The sequence below is a fragment of the Lepidochelys kempii genome, chromosome 5, assembly GCF_965140285.1.
Source record: "Lepidochelys kempii isolate rLepKem1 chromosome 5, rLepKem1.hap1, whole genome shotgun sequence".
Taxonomy (NCBI): Eukaryota; Metazoa; Chordata; order Testudines; family Cheloniidae; genus Lepidochelys; species Lepidochelys kempii.
The window spans coordinates 81,723,557-81,747,036 of record NC_136384.1 but is presented as its reverse complement, the minus strand read 5'-3'; the positions used below and the strand labels follow the sequence as shown (position 1 = coordinate 81,747,036).

The window sequence follows — 23,480 nt, the reverse complement described above, 5'->3', positions numbered from 1 at the left end:
TTGTTGTGTGTATTTCCTGATGAATCACTACAAGCAGAATCAAATTGTGTAAGAAAAAATTGCTGAAAACAAAAATTTATAGTTTTGCTTAAGAAACAATCTTAACTGCTTTCCCCTGAAGAGAAAATATTTTTTTAAAAGTCTTTCTTTAAAAGTGAGATTAATCTAATTTGGGTCCATTAACACTAAAATGCCTTACTCATAATCTAAGTATTACTGCACGGTATCACTACCAGGCAGAGGTAAGGCTGTCTGGGTGCTTTGACTCATCATTTCCATAATGTAACAGATTTGAATTTCCTGAAAGTGGTACCTTAACGCTGAACTTCCTGGGTTTGTAATGCTTGGTTTGGGATAATTACATCATCCCTTAATTTTTTTACCCGTAAATTACTGATGTATACTCTCAAATTTAACTCTGTTTTAACAGTTCTTTCCAGTTTTTTTGATAGGAAGGTGGGGTGGGGGGAATACACACGTTCATAAATTACATACAGAAAACCTGTGAAGATTTAAGGGTACAAAGTTATGCACTTAAAATTTAGGTGATGCTGGAGTTAAGGTTGCCTATGTATTCCATTAACTGAACTACTGAAACTTATACTAAGCAATCATAAGGGGTTTTGTAGTGAATTTATTTATTCAGTTTGATTGAATTGTAACAATAAGGAAGATCGTGATGACGTGTTTTGATATGCAGAGTCTTAGTAGCCTTCATTTTATACATATGCTAGCCTTCTGAGAGAGGAAAATAGATGAAAAGTATCAGTGACAATAGCTCTATAACAGGGCGATCTGCTCCTTTAATAACCCAGGAGGGAGGCAGGGAGCAGCTGACCCTACCCCAGAGAGAAGCCACACAGACAGGTGCTGGGAATCAGATGATGCAGCTGATCCACACCTCAGGATTGTCCCACACTCTCATCTGGAATATAAAGGAGAGCTCAGCCATGAGGGGGGCGTGGGGAGAGTCAGGAGAGAGGATAATCTCTGGCAAACTGTCAAGGTTCCTCCCCCACTCTGAACTCTAGGGTATAGATGTGGGGACCTGCATGAAAAAACCCTCCTAAGCTTATCTTTACCAGCTTAGGTCAAAACTTCCCCAAGGTACAAAATATTCCCCCCATTGTCCTTGGACTGGCCGCTACCACCACCAAACTAATACTGGTTACTGGGGAAGAGCTGTTTGGACGCGTCTTTCCCCCCAAAATACTTCCCAAAACCCTGCACCCCACTTCCTGGACAAGGTTTGGTAAAAAGCCTCACCAATTTGCCTAGGTGACTACAGACCCAGACCCTTGGATCTTAAGAACAATGAACAATCCTCCCAACACTTGCACCCCCCCTTTCCTGGGAAATGTTGGATAAAAAGCCTCACCAATTTGCATAGGTGACCACAGACCCAAACCCTTGGATCTGAGAACAATGAAAAAGCATTCAGTTTTTACAAGAAGACTTTTAATAAAAAATAGAAGTAAATAGAAATAAAGAAATCCCGCCTGTAAAATCAGGATGGTAGATATCTTACAGGGTAATTAGATTCAAAAACATAGAGAACCCCTCTAGGCAAAACCTTAAGTTACAAAAAAGATGCACAGACAGAAATAGTTATTCTATTCAGCACAATTCTTTTCTCAGCCATTTAAAGAAATCATAATCTAACACATACCTAGCTAGATTACTTACTAAAAGTTCTAAGACTCCATTCCTGTTCTGTCCCTGGCAAGAGCAGCATCCAGACAGACACAGACCCTTTGTTTCTCTCCCTCCTCCCAGCTTTTGAAAGTATCTTGTCTCCTCATTGGTCATTTTGGTCAGGTGCCAGCGAGGTTACCTTTAGCTTCTTCACCCTTTACAGGTGAGAGGAGCTTTCCCCTGGCCAGGAGGGATTTCAAAGGGGTTTACCCTTCCCTTTATATTTATGACACAAACAGAACTGGAGACTGCAGGCCGGCCCCATGGAGCCACTCTGGGTTGGAAAGGGCCCTCCTAGCAGCTGCCATAGGACCCCCCCAGTCTGAACCCTTAACCAGACAGTTGCTAGTACTGCTTTTTGTATACTTTTCTCACTTTGCTTGGGAAAACAATAAACAGGTCACTGAAGAAAGGGACTGAAACCTAACCAGATATTAAATCTATGTGGAAACCCTTCATGAAGACCAAATAGGAAACCTTTGCCACAACTGCTCCCAACCCATGAGAGTTCCCTAGACATATTAGGGCCCCCTCTTCAATCCTCTCTGATTGGGACTCCTCCACTGAGACCCTGGAAAATGCAGAAGAAGTCCTGCATTGAAGTCCCAACAGATCAGAACTACAGGGATACATCTGAAAATCCCTGGAAATCTTACGGGCCAGTTCACTTCCAACTTCCCTCCCACCACCCCTATTTAAAATTGTGCCTATTGTAATTTATACTTATTTTATTTCTTTCAAAACGAAAACAGAGAAATCACCAGCAATGCCTTTTTATTCTCACCATAGTAATTCCCTTCATTGGCATACCCTAGTGTTACCATTTCATTTAAAGGGAGGTATAAAAATATTGGGCAATATATTTGGAAAGTTCCATCTCCCCTAACATTACTGAATTGTTTAGTAATATGAATCACGGCATCTTTATGAATTTCCTCATTTGACTGTTTGCCATTTACCTGATTTTAATGCTTGTCCTAATATAGAGGATTTGCTGTACCTCATAGTTATAAGCCACATTTTAATCAGGGGTAAATGCTTTCATTTAGATTTTACTTATGTTTCAATTATTATTTTAGTTTTATTTTTTCTAGTGACACTCTGAGGCCTAAAATACATTCTCACATATGTCATTCATCAAAATTTTAAATGATGAACAAACCTGTGAAAACTGAAGTCAGTTTGCAGATAATTCAAGACTACAAATAGGGCTACATTTGTTACATAAATTGTTCTCTGGAAGAAAGTCTTAATAGCACGGTTACAGTATGATGTTCATGTCTGAGTGTTTTTAAATTGATTTTACATTATTCTTTTAACAAATAATCAATTTCACAGTTAAATATTCAACTCTTTTATCTATTTTGAAAATGCTAATGTAATTGTGCAAGAATATCATCTCTACCTCTTTAGAGAATTGCAGAAATGAAGTGAGGAACGGTTGAAACGTAGTGTGTTGAAGACTAATATTACCTGTCAAATCTCAAGTAAACCTTGAATATTTTACTAATAGAATTATTGATTACTTCTGACTTTGATTAAATTCACCTGAAGGGTGAAAATATTTTCCTAAAATAGATAATGCTATTAAATGGCTGTAATATTCAAGTAATAATTAAACTATATCTGCAGATGTGAATGAATGTGACTTGAATTCCAACATCTGTATGTTTGGAGAGTGTGAGAACACCAAGGGATCCTTCATTTGCCACTGTCAGCTAGGATATTCAGTCAAAAAGGGAACAACTGGATGCACAGGTACAGAATATTTCCAGCATTTGTGTTATGCATTATAATTGTTATATTTTATCTTCAAAGTTTTAGTCTTTGTCACAGTGGGTAGCTCCTAAATGGATTTCACATATATACGTGTATGTATATTTCTGAGATGCATACATGCATTAGTTTTAGAGAAAAATTCTACATCAAGTAAATCTAAATAGCAAGAATAAGGTAAAAGGAGAGAGAATAAAAGAAGGTAAAGAACAGAAAGTGAAACCACATGCAGTCCTTTATTGAACCATCCTAGCAGCTGTACAGTATTAAAGTAAAACAGACTCATATTCTACAAATCCAGTAGTGGAAGAAAATCCTTCCCCTGGCTACAGAGCAGCTACTATGCTACACTGTTTGATGGATGCTATTTCAGCCTAATGACTCTCATCCTACTCTCTATGCATTGTCATGCCGGAGGCTTCCATGACACCTACCCATCTTACCCTCCATTTTTCTGCTGCTAAACATCATCCTTTCTACTGCAAATGGGGATGTCCATAGCTGCATAACAGGCAACTGGATATCTCCAAAACTGTACTTCTTAGGAAAGTTGGCAGTAGATACTAAATGGAAGCAAAGTTTTGATCACAAAAGAGGAGGGTTTCCCTGAGTTATTGTATCAAATAGAAATTTCAGTTTGCTCTTTTACTTACTGTTTTTGCAATGTTTGGTTTTGTGCAAGACTGACATTATTATGGTATGTATAAAACTGAGAAACAGAGATCTTCTGGAATGTACATTTTTGTTATATTTGAATTATGTCTGTTTTTAAAGATATTTGTTTTTCTCCTATTTATCAATTATTTGAGTCTAACAAGAGTAACATATGGTCTTAGATCCTCACAAGTGCTATTAATAGGGACCATTTTACATATTTTTGTCTCTTTTTTTCTAGCGGAGTGTAGTAAATACTTTTCTGTATATTCCACAGCCGTCACCCACTTCCAGGAACTAAATATTTTTTTCCTATAACTTGGCCTTTTGGGATTTTTTGCGTAATTGTCAAATCCTTTTTATGAATAAGATTTGCATGTATGCTCAGAGCTCTGATGGGCACATTTTTAAACAAATACAAATAAATAACATTTGTGTAAGATTACATGAATATCAAATAAAAACCTGATATTGTAGGAAATAACAAACCCAGTTTTAATATGTATTTGCAGATAAAGAAAAACCTGGAAATAAAATAGACTATATACTTTCCAGTAACACAAGCTATAAATATGAAACAACCTGCTTAAATCATTATACAGTATTTTTATTTTGAAACTATGCAACCGACATATGCAGTATGTTAGAAAAACATCACAAGTCAAATTTCCAGTAGCCTTGGCATTGAACTTTTATTGATCAATTTTTTTTTGCCTTAGATGTGGATGAGTGTGAGATTGGTGCCCACAACTGCGACATGCATGCCTCGTGTGTTAATGTCCCAGGAAGCTTCAAATGCAGCTGCAGAGAAGGATGGATGGGGAATGGCATTAAATGTATTGGTGAGTGTGTAATTACTGATGCATTTGTTTGGCTGAAAAGTTTTTAAATTGGACTCACTTGACTGTTTGAAAAAAATCATTTTATTCCTTCACATGTAAAGATCTATGGGCAGATAGAGAAATAGGATTCTTGTATTTCATTTATTTTTTTTTTGTTCTGTGAAGAAAAAAGTTTGCTTTCATCACAAACTCTTGTCTGTCTAGCAGTTTACTTTAAACAACTTAATATGAAATGATTCAAGTCAGAATACTTACGTTGGCTTACAATATTGGAAAGAAATGGAACACTTTAGTGCAGACATCTTTTGATGCATGTCCAGCTTTTGTAAGCTAAATTCAATAAATTATAGAATGGAGGATGAATTTAATATTTTTTCCAAAGCTTACGAGTAAATGTCAAGATGTGTAAAACGTTAAGTTCATTAAAAACAAATGGAAGAAACAAAATGTTGTGAGATTCTGGACCAGTGACTCAAAGAAGATCAGTTTCTATAAGTGAAAGGAAACTTAAAACCCATCTCTTATTGTTCTTTTTCTGTCTCTGCCACTGGTGCTGAGTCACCTTGGGCAAGTCACTTCAGTTCTCTGTGCATCAGTTTCCCCATCTGTAAAATGAGGCTAATGGTACTGACCTCTTTTGCAAAGCACTTTAAGATTTATGGGTGAAAATTGCTGTATAAGAACTAGGTATTATTTTATTATTTATTTAAAAGATAGCTCTTACTATTATAAGACAGCACTACATGCTAGATTTACAAAGGTATTAGGCATCAGTGGATGCAGATAAGCACTAAGTCTGATTTATAGAAGCCCCTTAATGAATTAGGCGCCTAAATTCCACTGATTTTCACCCGCATAGGTGCTTTTGTAAATCTTGCTCAGGTGACTATCAGTGTCTTACGGTGGCTAAATACCTTTGTAAAACTGCTCCGAAAGCTCACTACGGTTAAGCCATTACTGAGAAGAAGGGAAAGCCCCTCCCCTGCAAGCTTTTTTGTGCAAATTATTATCTGAAGTTTCATTGCATCAGAAAGAATTGTTGTTCTTTGAGTTGCAGATGTGTGCTCCACTTGCCAGATACTTTTTTCCTGCAACAGTTCCCACCAAGGTGGCACATGCACCCTGCTCCTCCTCAAGGCCCCTCCCTATGTAAGAGCGGTGCCGCCCTGACTCCCCTTAGTTCCTCCTTACTGCCAGTAGCCTAAGTCAGAGCTCCTTGTGTAGTTCTCTCCTCATGGTTTATTACCTGCGTCACAGCTACTGGTTGGGACTTTTTTAGTGGAAATATTTAATAGGAGTCAGTACCTGTAGCATGGTGTAGTGTTAGTTTAGTAGCACATATGCAGCATTCTCCAGGTTTTAAGCACTGTTTTGATTCCAACTTCTCTAACAAAGTACCAAAATTCAAGTTATTTAGGGTATGTGTCATTTGAACTGCAATAGCTTGTGCTTGGAACCACTTCATTCATGCATATAAACTTTATTGTAAGAGGAAAATTTTAAATTAAATCAATTGTATATTAAGCAAGTATCTCCTACTGGTGTACAGCATTGGTACAGGTGCCCTCCTGGCTATAGTAATCAACTTTGTGGTTTTTGCTGTGTATCAGCTAACAGATTAATTGCGTGTGCAGCATATTACCTGCTATAAATATACAGTTTTATTCTTTCTAATGTCTTGGTTTTCTTCTGCTGTACAGATCTTGATGAATGTTCTAATGGAACCCACAAATGTAGTGTGAATGCTCAATGTGTGAACACTCCTGGGTCATACCGTTGTGCCTGTGCTGAGGGATTCACTGGAGATGGATTCACTTGTTCTGGTAAGGAAGATCTAAGAAGTTTCTTGTAAGGGTAGTGTGGATACTGATTTTTTTCCCATTTTTTAGAAGCTTTGCAAAATTAGGACTAACTCCCAAAGGTGGAGAGAAGATTGTAAGAGCCTCTGCCACACAAGATGCAGGTCAAGATCCCTCCAGATCATTCAAGAAACTTGCTAGTGTGACCCACATACCTCCTGCATGTGGTGTTCTGTCCCATCTAGTGGCACTGAGACCATGTAAAGAGAGAGATCAAATGAGTCTGCTCTACAGCCTTAACTAAGAGCCAGTTGGCTTTTAGCTCATGCAGTAGAGGCTCATGCACTAAGTTCCTGGTTCGATCCTGCCTGTCAATGACTGCGGTCTGTTGGCGTTACACTAATAGAGACTCCTGGCTCTCACTTCAGCTTGTGTACCAAATCTGCAGGTGGCTGATTGGCTAGTGTTCTTGTCTACCCTACCCTCCTCCTCCTCCCCGCCCATCAGCCTGCTGTCACCGGTAAACTCTCTAGCCAGGAGCACACGCCGCTCCAGCTCCCCATTACACATCCTGTCCCTGTTGGCAGGATCCCTGTTGCAGGGGCTGCGGAGGGCAGCATCTGTTTTCTCTTTAGTATGCCAGTTTGGTGAGGATTTGATCATTATCATATGAAAAGGTTTTTTTAAGTCAGGTTAGAATTGAAAAATATATCATGTTGGTTCCTTTGCATTTGCTAATAGTTGGCTTTGAATTTCTGTTTTAAGAATGAACCTTTTCTCATATGGTAACTGAAAATCATCTGAAGTATTGAAGATTATCCTGATTTTATATATAAACACTGATGAGATCCTGTGTTTGCATGATTACAGTTTTGTCACCCCTTCCATGCATAATATAGACCTGCAGTAACATCTGTTTTCTTTTAAGTACTAGCATATTTTGTCCTGCTATGAGTGCAGGGGACTGGACTAGATGACATCTCGAGCTCCCTTCCAGTCCCATAATTCTATGATGTGTAGAATATGCTATAACGACTAGAAAGTAATGTTACTGCATGCTATACTTTTCAACTAACCTAAATATAGACCCAAATTTACTTCCATCCTAAATAGACACTGTCTTCTTTCTGTTTATTATGGTCAGTTGTTGACTTCATAAGTGCAAAATCATTAAAATATTCTTTTAATTGTAGTAGATGTAGTTGTAGTTGATAAATATGTGGTTTTAAATCAATGTTTCCCCCCTTCTGTTTATATGCTTTATTCTGGGTCATTCTCATATATTTTAAAACCTAGTATTTTAATATTTTGTTTTCATAATTTTGAGAGCGAAGCATTAATGAATAGAACGAATAAGCTGGATTTAGTATCTGGGTTCACTTAGTCTGGGTGATCTGAGTCATTTTTCATGTGGTTACACTGACTGCACTCTTGAACAACATTCCGATATATATGAAATGTTTATAAATCTAAATGATGCTAGCAAAACAGTCACATTTTAAAGGCCAAATATTGAAAGAACACCTGCAAAAATTAGCGTACTATGATATATGCCCTGAAATGATAGTTTAAACCCACAGACCCCACTGGTATTCAGTTTGTATATGCAAATAGTGTTTGTGTACGTATCATTTGCTCACACAGTTAATAGGGTTAAAAAATTGTGTGGAAAAGACAATTTACATTTGCATAAATAGAGATTTTTCATTTTGAAAATTTGCCTCTAGAAGTGCCTTATCTGAATAAATATTTCATTAGTGTATTTTATGATACACGTTTATGACTTCAGAAATAAAATATCCACCTTATTGTTTGTCAGAACTTGCCACTATTGGGTCTGGAAAACTTACATTGGTTCAAAATTAGATACTGTATGGGAAAATCTATTAGTGAAAATGTGAGTACATGGAGACCCAATGGGGTAAAAGATATTGGAAATAGTTGTTACCTTTTGTTTTTCTACATTCTTTTATATTCTGTCTTTGAATGGTGTATCTGCTTTGCTTTATATCAACAAATGTTGAACAGAATTTATTTGAATGATGAATGGGAAGAAACAGACTCACACTTGGATTATAAAATACATCACAGAAATTTAATGGCTGCTTACCTCTTCTCCTGCAGATATTGATGAGTGTGCAGAAAATGTTAATCTGTGTGAGAATGGACAGTGCCTGAATGTCCCTGGTGCATATCGATGTGAGTGTGAAATGGGATTCACTCCAGCTTCAGACAGCAAATCTTGCCAAGGTAAGTTACCAGTACTTCAACCTTGTTTTCTGAGTTTGGATTGGCTGCTGTGAAGGAAACCACAAGAAGTGCTGGAAGAACCTCAGCCTGGAAGCAGAATACACACAACATGCTTCATATGCTTCTCCAGCAAGGATTATGTTGCTGCATGAATTATGGTGAAGGTAGCTTTCATCTCTTATGAAGTTTTCCTGGTCTTGAGCCAAGAAACCTGGAGTAGAGGTTTGGCTCAACAAGTTTGTTTTCCTTATTCAGTTCTCTTGTTTTTGTCTAAGTGAACAGTTTGTGGAAAAACTCTGCTGACCACTGTTCTATTTAATACATTTATACAGGAAATATAAACTATTCTGATCACCACTCTATTTAATAAATGTATACAGGAAATTTGAACTGTGCTGTTCACTACTGTGTTTAAGTTACAACAATCCTAAAATTTCTCTTTGGAATTTTTCTTCTACCCGCTTTCTCTCTGTTGTATGTACTCTATTGTCTGAGACATAACTTTTAGCTGACAGTGATTTCACTCCATGTAGTGGTCTGAGGTCATCTCTCACTTACTATAACAGAAGTGTATGCGGACTCTGTTGTAGACTGATTTCTGTGTACTGAGTGCTCCAAAACTTTTTAGATCTTGTTTTAAAACACAAACATGTTAGTAGAACCTCATGACATCTTGGAAAGTGTAAACCTCTTGAAGAGACATCTAAGACCAGATTTTTAAACGCATTCTCTAAAATTGCACCCACAATTTTGCACATGCAGACCCCCATATATATACATAAATCAACTTTTTCAGCAAACGTGCTACTGAATATTATTTTTGTATTCCGTTTAAATTATTTTAATAAATTATACTAAGGTTAGGCCTTAAAATAGGTTGTCAATTTTAGCTTTAATTTTAAATAGGTATATTTTAAAATATAAACCTGTATTTAATTTAAATTAAATTCATTTTTATTTTTTATTTTTAATTTTCAATTTTCATTCACCCTGAGGCACATGTGCAGACATATTAAAACAGCCTGGACTTGCATTAATTTGCCTTCTCCATTTTCCAGGTGTTTATGAAACTGGGTTGAGCCTATGTCCATGTCTCCAGTTTGCTCTTGGAGGTTATATCTACATGACAGCTAGACACTTGCGGCTGGTCCATGCCAGCTGACACAGGCTTGTGTGGCTGTTTCATTGCTGTATAAACTTCCTGGCTTGGCCTGGAGCCTGGGCTCTAGGACCCTGTGAGGTGGGAGGGCCAAACCCAGAAGTCTACATAGCAATGAAACAGCCCGCAGCTCGAGCCCCAAGAACCTGAGTCAGCGGGCACAGGCCAGCCGCAAGTGTCCAGCTGCTGTGTAGACATATCCATAGTGTTTCTGGAAAGATGGGAACACTATGGGTATGTCAGCTCAGGAACTAGGGAGTGGTTAGCCTACTGCTCTCTACTTGGTGTACTTTGCATTCTTTCAAGGGGAGTTTGGTGAACTTTACACACATGCTTATCTACATGTGGAAACTAGGAGAATGGCAAATGATCAATCCCTATAATTTGTATTTGTTTAACAATGTGCTTTTCTTTTCTTTTTTCTTTTTTGTATATTTCTAAAAAGTAATTTAATAGTATTTTGATTTTAAAACTTTCTTTTTCATTTGGAATCTGGGGGATTAATTCCTGATAGCACAACTTTTCTTGCCAAATAGAAATACTGAACGTTCACTTTATATCTGAAGATTATTATAACAAATATGACAGGAATAAGAGATGTGGTGTCTTTAAAGCTACTCTTCAAAAATTCCTATGTTTTAACTTCTAAAGTATACAAGCAGTGCATCTGATTTTTCCAGAAATTCTATTAGTGTTTTATGTGTTTTTCGAGTGTTTTAGTTGTTCTTAAGATAGTGGACACTACTATTATGATGATTTGTAACTACTTGCTCTTCCTCTATTCCTTCAGATATTGATGAATGCATCTTCCAGAACATTTGTGTTTTTGGAACCTGCAATAACTTACCAGGCATGTTTCACTGTATCTGCGATGATGGCTATGAACTGGATAGAACTGGAGGAAACTGTACAGGTATAGCCAGTTCCATACAGAAATGTGGCACGTCTTTCGAAGAGGTGTTTAATGTACCAGTTCATCTATCTTTGCATTTTCCCTGCTGGATGAACATGGTAAAATCAGTTGATGACTAAATGGGTACATTTTAAACTATTTTTAAACTCTTTTTAACTATGTACAATTAAAAGATTCAAGCTCAAAGAATAGTTTATTTAAGAAAACAAGTACCAAAAAAAACACAAAAGTTTTTCTCCTATGCTTTCATCTATATTCCAGACTTAGTCACCCTTTCCTTCAACCTACATACTTCTCCCAAGCAGAGTTTTTTGTTAGCATGTATGTGTAAACATTCGTGTGTGTGTGCACGCACGCGCACGTTTTTAATAAAAATAAAAGAGTATGAATATGGTCGTTCTTAAGTATTCATATACAATTTAATTAAGATACTAGCTGGATTTATTATAAAGATTCAGAAAATATCTCTGGTAGTGGACCTCAATCCTGGCTGAGCTGTTTCAGCAATCCTTCTTTCAATCTGGTACTTGTTCTCTGTTTGATAACTGCCAGATGTGGACAAATGTGCACTAAGGAAGTAAACTTTTTTTTAAAATGTTCACTGTTAATTAAAATGTATGGAACATAATTCTATAAACATATATGGTGCTTTGCAGACATACAATTAAACATGGTCCATGAGGCTCGTCTGTTCCAGTTTAGACAGACACAATGCAAACACTTTTAAGTATTAGGGTAAGAGTGGGAGCAGATTCTGTAAAGATCAATGATGAAAGGCTAAACAAAAGAAGTGAGTTTTAAGGAGGGATTTGAAGGAAGACAAGGAAGTTCCTTGATGCATTGGAAGAGCAGTTGTAAGTGTGGAGGAGTAACATGAATGCTTCATAAAACTGAGAATGGATAAAGCTTCTACAGTTTATTTTTAGAAGTCTGGACCAGACTGTTCTTGTATTGGAAGTGGCACAGAAATCAAAGTTTTATAATAAGTTTTTTTTTTTTTTTACTCACACTTTTTTTAAAAACGGGAAAGGGGGGCGATGCAGGGTGCAGGCAGCAACAATGTCCGATATAGAAGGTGTTGCAATGGTGCAACTTAATGAGTGTGGAAAGCCCTCCATTGTGCACGGCAGACACAATCATTCTGTTATAACGGTATAATTCGCACATTGTCATGTTCTGTACAGCTTAGATACTTCAAGTAAGAGTGGACCCTATCTCATTCATTTTATTTTACATTCCATTTTCTTGGATTGCCTCAATTATTATTAAAAAATTTATTTGAGCATAAGCAAATAAATTTGTTAGTCTCTATGGTGCCACAAGTCCTCCTTTTCTTTTTGCGGATACAGACTAACACGGCTGCTACTCTGAAACCTCTGTTTGCCGATCATATAACTGTGATATACTCCTTATATGGATTTCTCAGACATGCTACTAATATTAAGAGTAATATTTTGATGAGATCTATAATTAGAAAGAACTCGTACAACATTGTAATTTTTTTCAAACACTTTGGGACTTCCAGCATTTCCTTATTTACTCAGTACTAGAAATTATATAACCTAGTTTATCCAGTCTCCAGTTAACCAGGTTTCCTGGTTAATTAAAGCTGTATTATGTCCTCTGGCAGAAATTGGTACTATGCATTGCTTCCCCCATTGGACAAAGTGCTATACAGCAGAGGCCTGCAGCGGGACTGGGATCCTGCAGGACCTGCTTCCATAATAGTGGGAGTGGGTAAAATGTATTTTGTTGCAGAAGGGATTAGGTGGGCAAAAAAAAAAGACCAGTAATTTGCGGGAAAACACTTTAAAACTTTCAATACTTAAATTTAAGTGAGGTTTAGAAAGAGGTTTGATGTCTATTATACGGAGTTAAAGTATTTTTACATGGTTTAAGCAAGATTTGTTTTATTCTTTTAGTTGTAAAAATTGTGTCTGAATTCTATTTATATATTAACTGACCACTTTTGTTTTTTATTTAGTAGCCTCAGGGAATCGGTCCCTCTTACGGGGTCTATGGTTTTTGCAGGTGGGAGTGGGATAAAAATGCAAGAAACAGTGTGGAAGTGGGAGAAACAGGATTGAAAAAACAGTCCCATGCAGAGCTCTACTATGTAGTGCTATACGTTATTTTGGTTAAATTAAGAAGTGGACAAAAGTAATGTTTCTATTAAATGTGTAAGTGTAGAAATTGTTCCTGAGTGTTTCTAGAAATGTCATTGCTTCAACTTCAGCTAAAAATAAGAGGTTTATCTTTCTCTCTCTCATTTGAATCATCCCCTCACATCGTTCCCCACATCGTTCTTCCATTAAATCAACAGATTACAAATGTAGCTTTCCCATTTTAGATATTGATGAGTGCGCTGATCCCATTAACTGTGTTAATGGTCTCTGTGTGAATACTCCTGGGAGGTATGAGTGTAACTGCCCACCAGATTTCCAGCTGAACCCAACTGGAGTAGGTTGTGTGGGTAAGTGAAAACTATTTCACGTAAGTATGAACAAGAGACCGCAGATCCAGAGGCCTCTTGTACTGATACTAGATCATTTGTAAAGATAGAGGGCCACATTTTGCCTTGTTTTGCATCCTGCTCAAAATCAATGAGGGCAGATTTTGGTCCAGAAAATCTGAATCTGTTACTGTCATGTTATATATCAAACCATGCTCCTAAATATAGATTTACCAGTTTTAAATACTGTAAACATTGTCCATTTTCTTAAAATACATTTTTTTGTATATACCAGAGTGTTTGTTATTTTCATTACTGATTCCATTTTCTGGATGGACCCATGTTTTTGATTTTAGTAATTGAGTTTTAAATCCAAGAGTTCTCATGGGGCTGATGTACACTTCCTCTGAAGTAGATTTTCAGGACTTGGCTCACTGGTGTGCTTAAACCTATATTGGAATTAGAACTGCATGTAGTAGCCATTTGGATTGAAACCAACCTGTGAAAGACACACTTCAGTGCAGTTTGTGTAATTCTCTCTGCTTTACTCTGGCTTAAAGTAAGCTTAAGTTTACTTGTCCCTTTGCAACATGATATAGAAAGATAGTCTTCTGATTACAATATTTACTGGAAGTCAAGCAGTTCAGGTGCTAGTGTAATGGGTGTCACAGACTTTTTGTGTGACACTTGGGCAAATCATTTAACCTTTCAGATTGGAAATGTCACCAAAGGCCTCTTCACTTTGCTTTCTGGGGATGTCTTGGGATTTTTTAAAAAAAATTTGTATCTATAGTAATTTTAAAAAATGATTATGTTTGCTATTGGTCTAAGTCAAATAAATAAAACCTGATTAAAACTTTTGTTAAAGAAATGTGAAATTCTGTCGGAATGGATTCTGCTGCTCAGCTCTTCCCTCGTTCTACTTTTCCCTGTAGAATTCAAAGGGGCTCACTGTCATTGCTCAGGGTACCAGGCCACCAGCAGAACAAGTTGGCAGCTCAGCTTATCCCAACCAATTTATTTTACAGTTTCAGGCTGTGATTTTCAAAGGTACCGAAGAAAGTTAGGTACCCAACTCCCTTTGAATTTCTGTCAGATTTGGTTGCCTGACTCCACTAGTTTATTTTGAAAATCCCAGACTCAATTTTTATTCATTTTTTGAGCTGTTGAAATCTAATTTCAGCATCTAGTTCCCCTTTCCATCTCGTGAGCAGAGGACTCACTAGAGCACTGAGAATCTAATCTTCTGGGTCCTCTGGTGCAGCACATTTCTACTAGGATACCTCTGGCCTTCCTCAGCCAGAGGCTTCTGTCAGGCAGCTTTTCAGAAGCTTCTGAGGGTGAGTCCTGCCCTGCCAGTTGCCAGCTGACCCTCAATCTGCCAGAACACGGGGCTTTCAGTTGGATCTGTGTTTTGGGGCTCAGCCCTCCTCTCGAACTTCAGCTCTGGCATGGGGAACTTGAGTAAGAGCTCCAGGATTTATCCAGAAACATTTTCAAAGGGGAAGAGGACCTATACAGCCTGTTCAGGGGTAACTCCAGAGTCCCCCGTGCACCCCACCACCTAAAAAACCCCAGAAGCCAACACCCCCGACTGAATAGCTAACTTGTAACTTTAAAGAGCAAATGGGAGAAAAGTCAAAGTTTTTAAATCTTTTTCATTCCCACTCTGAGGAACCGTTTGCTGAGTCTTTTCTCCTGCACAAAGACCTTTTCACAGTATTTTCTGTCAGACTCACTGCCTCTCACACAGCCTGCAGCATGTCTGGGTGTGCAGAGAAGAGAAGAAGCAACTCTGACTGCAGTCTGCTACTTCTTTGAAGCTCTGTCTCAGGCATCAGCAGACAGGGAATTGCACATATCCTCACTTTTCTGGTACAAGGGTTCCAACTCTCAGAGGCGGGAATGAATCTCTCCCTGACCTCCCTCAACAGTCTGGACTGCTGGTTATAGCGAAAAGAACACTCCAGGGAGTTTGTACCCAGACTAGAAGTACCTAAGAACTTAATTTCCTATGCAGCTGCACCTGTGTAGGATTACAGAAGGGTAAGTGAGAAATCCTTTTGCATGGGTAAAATTAGATCAGTGTGCTACTACGGGAAGCACTTTTTAAAACAAGGATAGCCCTTTGGTGTGGAGAAGCAATAGTTCATTAGAAATTCACTAATAATATAAAATCATCATCATCATCCTTCCTCATTTTCCTTCTCCAGCAGCTCTTCTCCTGGAGGATTAGCTATCTGATTCATACCATGAACTCTAAAGGTGGACACTCAGAGCTTTTCCACCTAAGTACTGTGATACTATAACCTGCAAGATAATACCCATAAACAGACCAAACAGAGGAAGAAGTTCTCAAAACTAAGGGAAAATATCTTCCTCTCCAAATAAAGTTGGATACAATGTTTCCCATGCTCTTGATCTTTGAGGACATCATAGGATCTGAATGGGAACTGGAGGATAAAACTAACGTTAAAGAAAACATAGAATTTTCATGAACTGTGGGAACTAGCGCAGATAGCAAAAATCAGTACAGGTCTAATCTCATCAGAAAAATACATTGTTCACCTTTCAGAAGGGTTTTTTCCCCCAAAAGATCCCATAGACCATATGAGAGAGGGTACTCTACACAAATATTTTTAATTCTCACCTTTTGAATATAGTCAAAAAGATTCCCTGTAAGAAAGATTTACTTGGTGGCCACCAAATGGCTCATTAGTTTAAGGGTGTGATTCTCACCTTGGGTATGATAGGTCCAGGGTTCAAATTCTGGCCAAATCTTCACAGCAGTATATAGAATATTAATTCTTGGCAGTCAGTGTGATTTACAGAAAGAGCAATGTCCCCAGTCTCAGTGGCTACACAGAAGCTATCTGTATGCCTGAATACAGCAGAAAATCAACCCAAGTCATCACAGGAAGATGAGTCCAGAGGATGTGCTGCCACCTAACCCAATTTATATTCTGAACTCTTACATATACACACTGTGGAAGCAAGCCTTACAGGATGGGGAGTGTAACTGGAAGACAAATAACAGGAGTTATGGGACCAAGAAAAAGAAAGCGTCATCCTTCTTAAATGCACAGTTTGTGCTGTAAAATGTCTACAAATTGCCTCAAAGGATACCACTTTCCAGTTCTATTCAACAGCACCACCATTGGCGTGTCTGAACAAAAACCAGAAATGAGCCATAATTCAAAGCTCTTCTCAGAAGCAATGGAAATAATGTCTTTGACAGAAAAGAATCTTGTGTTTTGCAAGGCAATTCATGTGAAGGGTAATCTGAAACCAAAAATAAGAAAAAAAGAACCATGGTCATCCTGATAAATCCGCACTAATTTTTGGACTTGATAATGCCAGCCAAAGCACCTGGAGAAAAGATTAGACCAATTGAATCAGGGGCCCATTCTTCATCCTGAGATGCTGAGACCATCTTTGATTGAAATTTTATGCACTAAAAATGAAGTGTAATTCAACGGGAATTGTCTGTTAGGGAGATTGATACAGTTTTGGTATCTAGACAGGACTGAACCAGAAAATTCAATTTATTTAGACATCTGGGAAACTGTTCCATGAGACAGTCAAGACTTCATCTGCAAGGTCTCTAGCGGTAACACAAAGAGGAATAGTCTCGGCCTTATCAGAGAAAATTTGCTGAACAGTATTGTGATCCTCATACAATGCATTTACCAACTTCTATAAAGTGGATTTCTGTTTCTCCGTAGAGTAATCCTTTAGTGGTAAAGTGCATCATGGGCCAATGCCCAAAAAATTATTTGAAATTACAAAACTTATATGAAGGGAATTTATATTTGTCTATTATTCTACTGAAATAATAAATAGTAATGATGATGATTGTTTGATTTCTTCCTTCCCTACTCTGATTCACTACTTGCTGTTTCCCCTTAGTGAAGAATGAGGGGAGAATCTACGCAGCAGAATGGAAAATTTTTTACCATAATTTTCTTTCTATTCCTTCCTAATTCTACCAACCCTAGTTGTTTTAATGGCCAAGCTATAGTTAGTAACAATTTTTTTTTAAAGTCTAAAGGAACACTACTAATACACAAAATTTCCTTAAAGTTAATTAATGCAGTTTCAGATTGTTGTCTTGCTGCCAATAACCAATTGTTGAAGAGTTTTGAAAGAGTTTGAAGCACTCTTCTGGTGGCTTGAGGTGAAGGGTAGGGTTGTGTCCTGTATTCCTGCCCTCAAGAGCAACACTGGCCCTCCTCTGAATTCTGCAGGGAAGAATCATTGCCATTCATGGAGCATAAAAGGGAGGAGCTACTAACAAAAAGAAAACTCCGGTAAGAAATTTTCCATTCCCCATATTAAAATACTGGGAATAGTAAAAGTGCTATACCAGTATATGCTGTGAATTTTGAAGACATGCAAACTGGTGTTTAAGAACCTTTAAGAAGAAGCAGCAGCTATATTGACCATCACCTTCATTACTCTTGATACCCCTGAATATTAATGTGCATTAGCTTTTTTACCTTACCAGTAACTCAGAAAGATACAGCAGCCAGGGCCTTCCATCCACTAGTAGCAAGCTTTAATATGATTGTTTGATTGTTCCTTCATCCAGGCTGGAAAGTGCAACTATAGCTGAATGTGTTTTACATGTAGATAATCGTGTTGGCAATTGTTACCTAAAATATGGACCCCGAGGGGATGGCAGCCTATCCTGCAACACTGAAATCGGCGTTGGAGTCAGTCGCTCCTCATGCTGCTGCTCTTTGGGGAAGGCCTGGGGAATCCCCTGTGAGACTTGTCCCCCTGTAAACAGCAGTAAGCATTTTTAAAAATTTTCTTACAAAAGGTGCTAATATGAAAAAGTACTTACAATAATTTAGTGTATGACAATAAACAGACTATTAAAATATCTGGCAAATTACTTCATAAGCTTATTCTCTAACAATCTTATTGTTGAAGAAAGTCTCCATCTTATTCTCAAAGGTGATGCATAGGCCATGGATCTCGGAATCAAGAGACCTGAGTTTTGTTCCCAGCTCTGCCACTGACTTGGTGCCTGTTCCTGCACCAGTGAGGTCAATGGGACCAGAATCAAGCCATCACTGGTGACCTTTGGCAAATCACTTCACTTTTCTGTGCCTCATTTTCCCTTGCAAAAATGGGAATAATGGATAAAATTTTCAGATGTTCCTAAGTAACTTTCACACTTAGGTGCTCTTAAAATTTTATCCATTAACTGCACTTTTGCAGGTGAGGAATACAGGTACTTACATCATGCTTCTTATCCAGAGAACTCCAAGTGCTTTATAAAAGTGAGCATCATTGAATAAAATTTTTCAAAAGTGCCTCAGTAATTTTGCCCAATGATACTTACCTTTGAAAGCACTCGAGGTTTTAGGTATGAATAGTGCAATGTAACTACTAAGCATTATTATTTTTATTATTTATTAAGTTATAATACTATACAGTCTAATTTTAACAAATACTCATCTCTGTTGTACAGTAGTAATAATTTCTAGGCCCTAGTTAAGATGGTAGCCACTTTCTACTGGGCATTACGCAAAGAAGACACAGTTCCTGCCTTAGAGGAGCTTACAGGTTAAGGCCTCGTATGCATGGTTACCAGTGTTATCTTAGACTTTCCAAGATGGAAGCCTATGCACTTCCTTGACTTTATACACTATGATTAGTCCAGTGAAGTCAATGGGACTATTTGTAGTGTGTATGTCATTGCAGGTCAGAGTGCTGTTAGGTTAAAACAAGTTAAACGACAAGGGGCAGGGATCGTGTTTGTGCACTATATTTGTACAGTGCCTAGCACAATGGGGTCCAGGTCCTTGACTGGAGCTTCTTGGTGTTACTGTAATGCAAATAAAAAATAATTATGGCATTTAAAATACCATTGAAATTATAAATTATCCTTAATACCAGTGTTTTATTCTACAAATAAGTAATAACCCTTTTTTTCCTCTAGCGGAATATAATACTCTGTGTCCAGGGGGTGAAGGATTCAGACCAAATCCCATCACTATTATCTTAGAAGGTGAGTTCATCCTGAATAATGGCTGTTATGGTTGCAACTTGACAAAAGGTGACGTTTTCAAAAGTTTTCACAATAGGAGGATCATTGATGAAGTGTTCACATTCATTGAATCGGAAAACCACTTATTAACATGAATAATACTAGAGTGGCAAATTCAAACTGGTGCTTGTGTGAGCAGTTACCCAATAAGGATACTCAAAACCCATTTGAGTAAGTAAATTTGGTGTTTTATAGGTGAAACAGATTTACATATATTTTGTCCACCTCATTTATTATACAGGCCTTCAACATTTGCCCCCCAAAGCAAAAGACAACCTAACAAAAAATATAGTTTAATCAATAGAAGGTTAATGTTGCTGCAAACATCTATCATAGAGTGAAAGCCTGGTCCAAGTGAATTTCTCATGCACTTTCAGCATGCAGAAATGAAGTGTTAGATAACAAACTCCCATAATCAATCATGGAAGCTGAACTCCTTATGTTCATCATGTTGAAAATTTGCTACAGAATATGTGGGATAATCACATTCCCTCTTCCCTTTGATAATAAAGTACAGATTTAGAAGGAAAAAACCCCAGTGAAGATTAACAGTTACTAGCTGGTAACATTCCAATGGGATGGTTAAGATCTCTTGTTCCTTTACATTTCAGAGTGAGAATATGGCCTTTTCTCTCTTTACAGATATCGATGAATGCCAGGAGTTGCCAGGTCTCTGTCAAGGTGGAAACTGCATCAATACTTTTGGCAGCTTCCAGTGTGAATGTCCTCAAGGCTACTACCTCAGTGAAGAAACACGGATCTGTGAAGGTGAAATTCTGCAGTATCTTGTCCCACACCAATACACACGTTTGCAAATATTTTGGTCTTTCAGAGTTTTTCTCCGGATGCAGAAAATTTCATGCATAGAGAGTAGTTGATTGCAGATTCATTTTCCATACAGAGTGTAATGGTAATCTTCATAGCTATTATGATTCCCTAATATATTGCCTCTCTCGTTTGTAAATACAAACATACGTTTGTGGTACTGACACTAACAAAGAAAACGTGTGTGCAACTTCACAAGCTTCACCTTGTGATGTTTCCTCGTATTTCTGTCAAGTGGGAATGTTTGGGGGGATTCATGTTAGGGTTGATCTAAGAACTGGAAACTCCTCAGAGCCTGCTGTTATCCCATCTAGACCCTGTGTGATGATCCCTTGCTCCCCTTCATCCTTAGATCCATTACCCCTCTCCTGCAGATAGTAGGAGGTGTACAGGAGTAAGACTCCTTCTGAGTAAGTGCATCAAACCTAGACAAATCTTATGAGGCATATTGTAGGTTCCCCTAACCCCATCCCCATAAGCTGTGTAGGGAGCTTGTCAGGCCCCATCAGCCTCTCTAGCCCTTAAGAGTCTCTTAGCCTACCTCCCCTCCAGAAACCTTATGTGGCTTATCTCAGGCCCTCTACCTCCATGGTGACTTTTTGTAGTAACCCCCCTCATCCCTCATTTGGGGGTTGGACTAGATGACCTCCTGAGGTCCCTTCTAACCCTGATATTCTATGATCCCAAATCCACCTCCTACCTCTGCAAATACTAGGAATCCCATTCATTCTGACAAGTCTAAACAGGATGGTTATTCCTTGCCCAACTACGATATTTAGGTTTTTAAGGCTTATTAAAGCCTATTTATGCTTATCGAGTGTGGTGGATCCCTGCGGTTGAGGGAGTTTTTAGGGCCTTAACAAGATGCCTAAGGCTTGCAAGGGGATGGGATGTCTCGAGCATGTGTCCCAAAGTTTTCAGGGTGCTGGTGGGCATTAAGACTTAGAAAGGGGCTCCAGACTACATTCTTAAGTCTATAGGAAGGGTGAAATATCAATAGTTCTATTGCCTTATTGCCCCCCCACCCGCTGCCACATAATCCTGTGTTCATCTGTTCCTATGCTCCCTTTAATTTTCTGTCCCTACTCCCCACTCTGCCAACACCCTTCATGTCTCCCTTCTACATTGCCCTCTGCTCTGCTGCTTCAGTGTCCCTCTAGTCTCCTCCCAAGCCCCACACTTGCATCGCCAGTGCACTTCCTAAAAAGTGCACAATGGGAAGAGGTGAGGTGTGGAAATAGTGGTCTAGCAGGGGCTTGTGAGGGCAACATAGCAAGGAACATTCCTCCCTTGAGTATATGAATCCAGTAAACTTTTAATTGTCTCCCATTTTCTATTCTCAAGCCTGGCTGTGGTGGAAATAAATACATTTTAGAAGAATAGTTTAGCTAGTGACAACCTTTTAAAATATATCTTATTTTATGTACAATTTGTCTGATTAACTTCAATGGTATTAGACAAATTTTCCCTCAGGATTGGCTTACATTTTGAGGTCTGTCTTTGCATGGAAAAGGGACAGAGACTTATTGTTGTTTTGAAATCAGTGCTTAGGTCTCTGCAATCATTTGCTGGCATACTTTAAACTCATTGGAGCCATTCTGATGTTAGTATTTAAATGTTAATAAGTTGGCAAATGAGAGTTTAAGTAACTAAACTTTGTTCTTTTGTAGTAGATCTCAGCTAGGTAAATTCAGTAAACTACGTTTTATTTCTCCCCTTCTTTGGTTTTTTGGGCAGATTTTTTGCTACCAAGTTTCAAGAATGTTAAAAGAATTTTTAACTGTCATGATCACTTCTGTTTTAGGATGTCATAAATAAGTTACCGCTTCTTCAAATCATTTCAAATTTGTTCGGAAAAATCCTACTACAACTTCTGACCAGCCTACCAATTCTGAGGCCAGCATTCCTTTATTCATTGCGTTTAGGTGAAGAGTGAAAGCAAAATTGGGTTTGTAATGGAAGCTCTTATTTCAGACGTAGCTATGGAGTATGCTACGCTGGTTACACACCACAAAGAAAGATAAGACCTATATCTTAATGAGGTTACAATATCAATGTAGCTGTAATGTGATAATGGAGGGTTACACACAATAGGGAAAAAGATAGGGTGAGGAAGGACAAGGGTTACAGCAACAAGATTATGTAGTTATTCAGCATATGCATGTGCATTTCTAAAAATGTGTTTTGAATAGATATTGATTTTCTCCTTTTAGCCACCACAGTAGAAGTGAATCTGAAGGAGGGATTTGAATGAAGAGAGAGTTATGGGTTGGTGGACCACAGTAAGGAGTTAATTCCTTACATGAGGGGTGGCATGGAAGCATGGTACTGAAATGCCTCTGGAAGTGGCAGGCAAATGAAATACTAAGGCTCACATCATTAGTGGAGTAGATGGGACAGGAAGTGACTCAGCTTCAACAAATCTTGAATTCTTGACAAGTGCTGTCTTCCACTTCAGGGATTGGAGGAAATCAAACATACAGGAGAACAATAATACATTTCAGCTGCTGCTACAAAAGCCTGTTTAAATCAAAGCTGAGCAGTTTGCTGAGCTTCTTTGTTATGTTGGAGTAGTTTAATATGGACTTATTCCTTATAATTATTTAATTGGGGTTGTTCCTCTTGTCTCTTTGTGAACTGTACTTTTTCATTTGTTCTCTCTAGATATTGATGAGTGTGTTGCACATCCTGGTGTCTGTGGCCCTGGGACCTGCTACAACACGCTAGGGAACTACACCTGCATCTGTCCTCCAGAATACATGCAGGTGAATCGAGGACACAATTGCATGGGTATGTAAAACTTGTTTACCTGACATGCTGTAGTGATCAGAGCTGTTTTAGACCTCATCTGGCTGCTTAAAATCTTCCCTGCAAGAAGGCTGACTTTGAAATCTTAGACGTTTATAGCTTCCTTTAAGTGCCTTATCAGAACATAAACTTAAATGATTGCAACTGCAATGCTTAAAAGCTCTTGAGACGATATCACCTTTTCTAACCTTTATTACAAAACTGCCACGTCAGATATCCATGAAAGAGTGTGGTGTTGTGTTCTCT

General features: G+C 38.1%; 1 protein-coding gene across 1 annotated transcript in view; it reads left to right on the top strand.

Moving 5' to 3' along the window:
- FBN2 (fibrillin 2) overlaps nt 1–23,480 on the top strand; it is a 254,203-nt gene that overhangs the window by 165,732 nt on the left and 64,991 nt on the right. The window contains exons 31-40 of the mRNA XM_073344871.1: nt 3,328–3,453; nt 4,845–4,967; nt 6,668–6,790; nt 8,891–9,016; nt 10,966–11,088; nt 13,439–13,561; nt 18,173–18,334; nt 19,494–19,562; nt 20,244–20,369; nt 23,091–23,216. Coding sequence (XP_073200972.1) covers nt 3,328–3,453; nt 4,845–4,967; nt 6,668–6,790; nt 8,891–9,016; nt 10,966–11,088; nt 13,439–13,561; nt 18,173–18,334; nt 19,494–19,562; nt 20,244–20,369; nt 23,091–23,216 — 1,227 coding nt within the window. The remainder of the gene's footprint in view (nt 1–3,327; nt 3,454–4,844; nt 4,968–6,667; nt 6,791–8,890; nt 9,017–10,965; nt 11,089–13,438; nt 13,562–18,172; nt 18,335–19,493; nt 19,563–20,243; nt 20,370–23,090; nt 23,217–23,480) is intronic.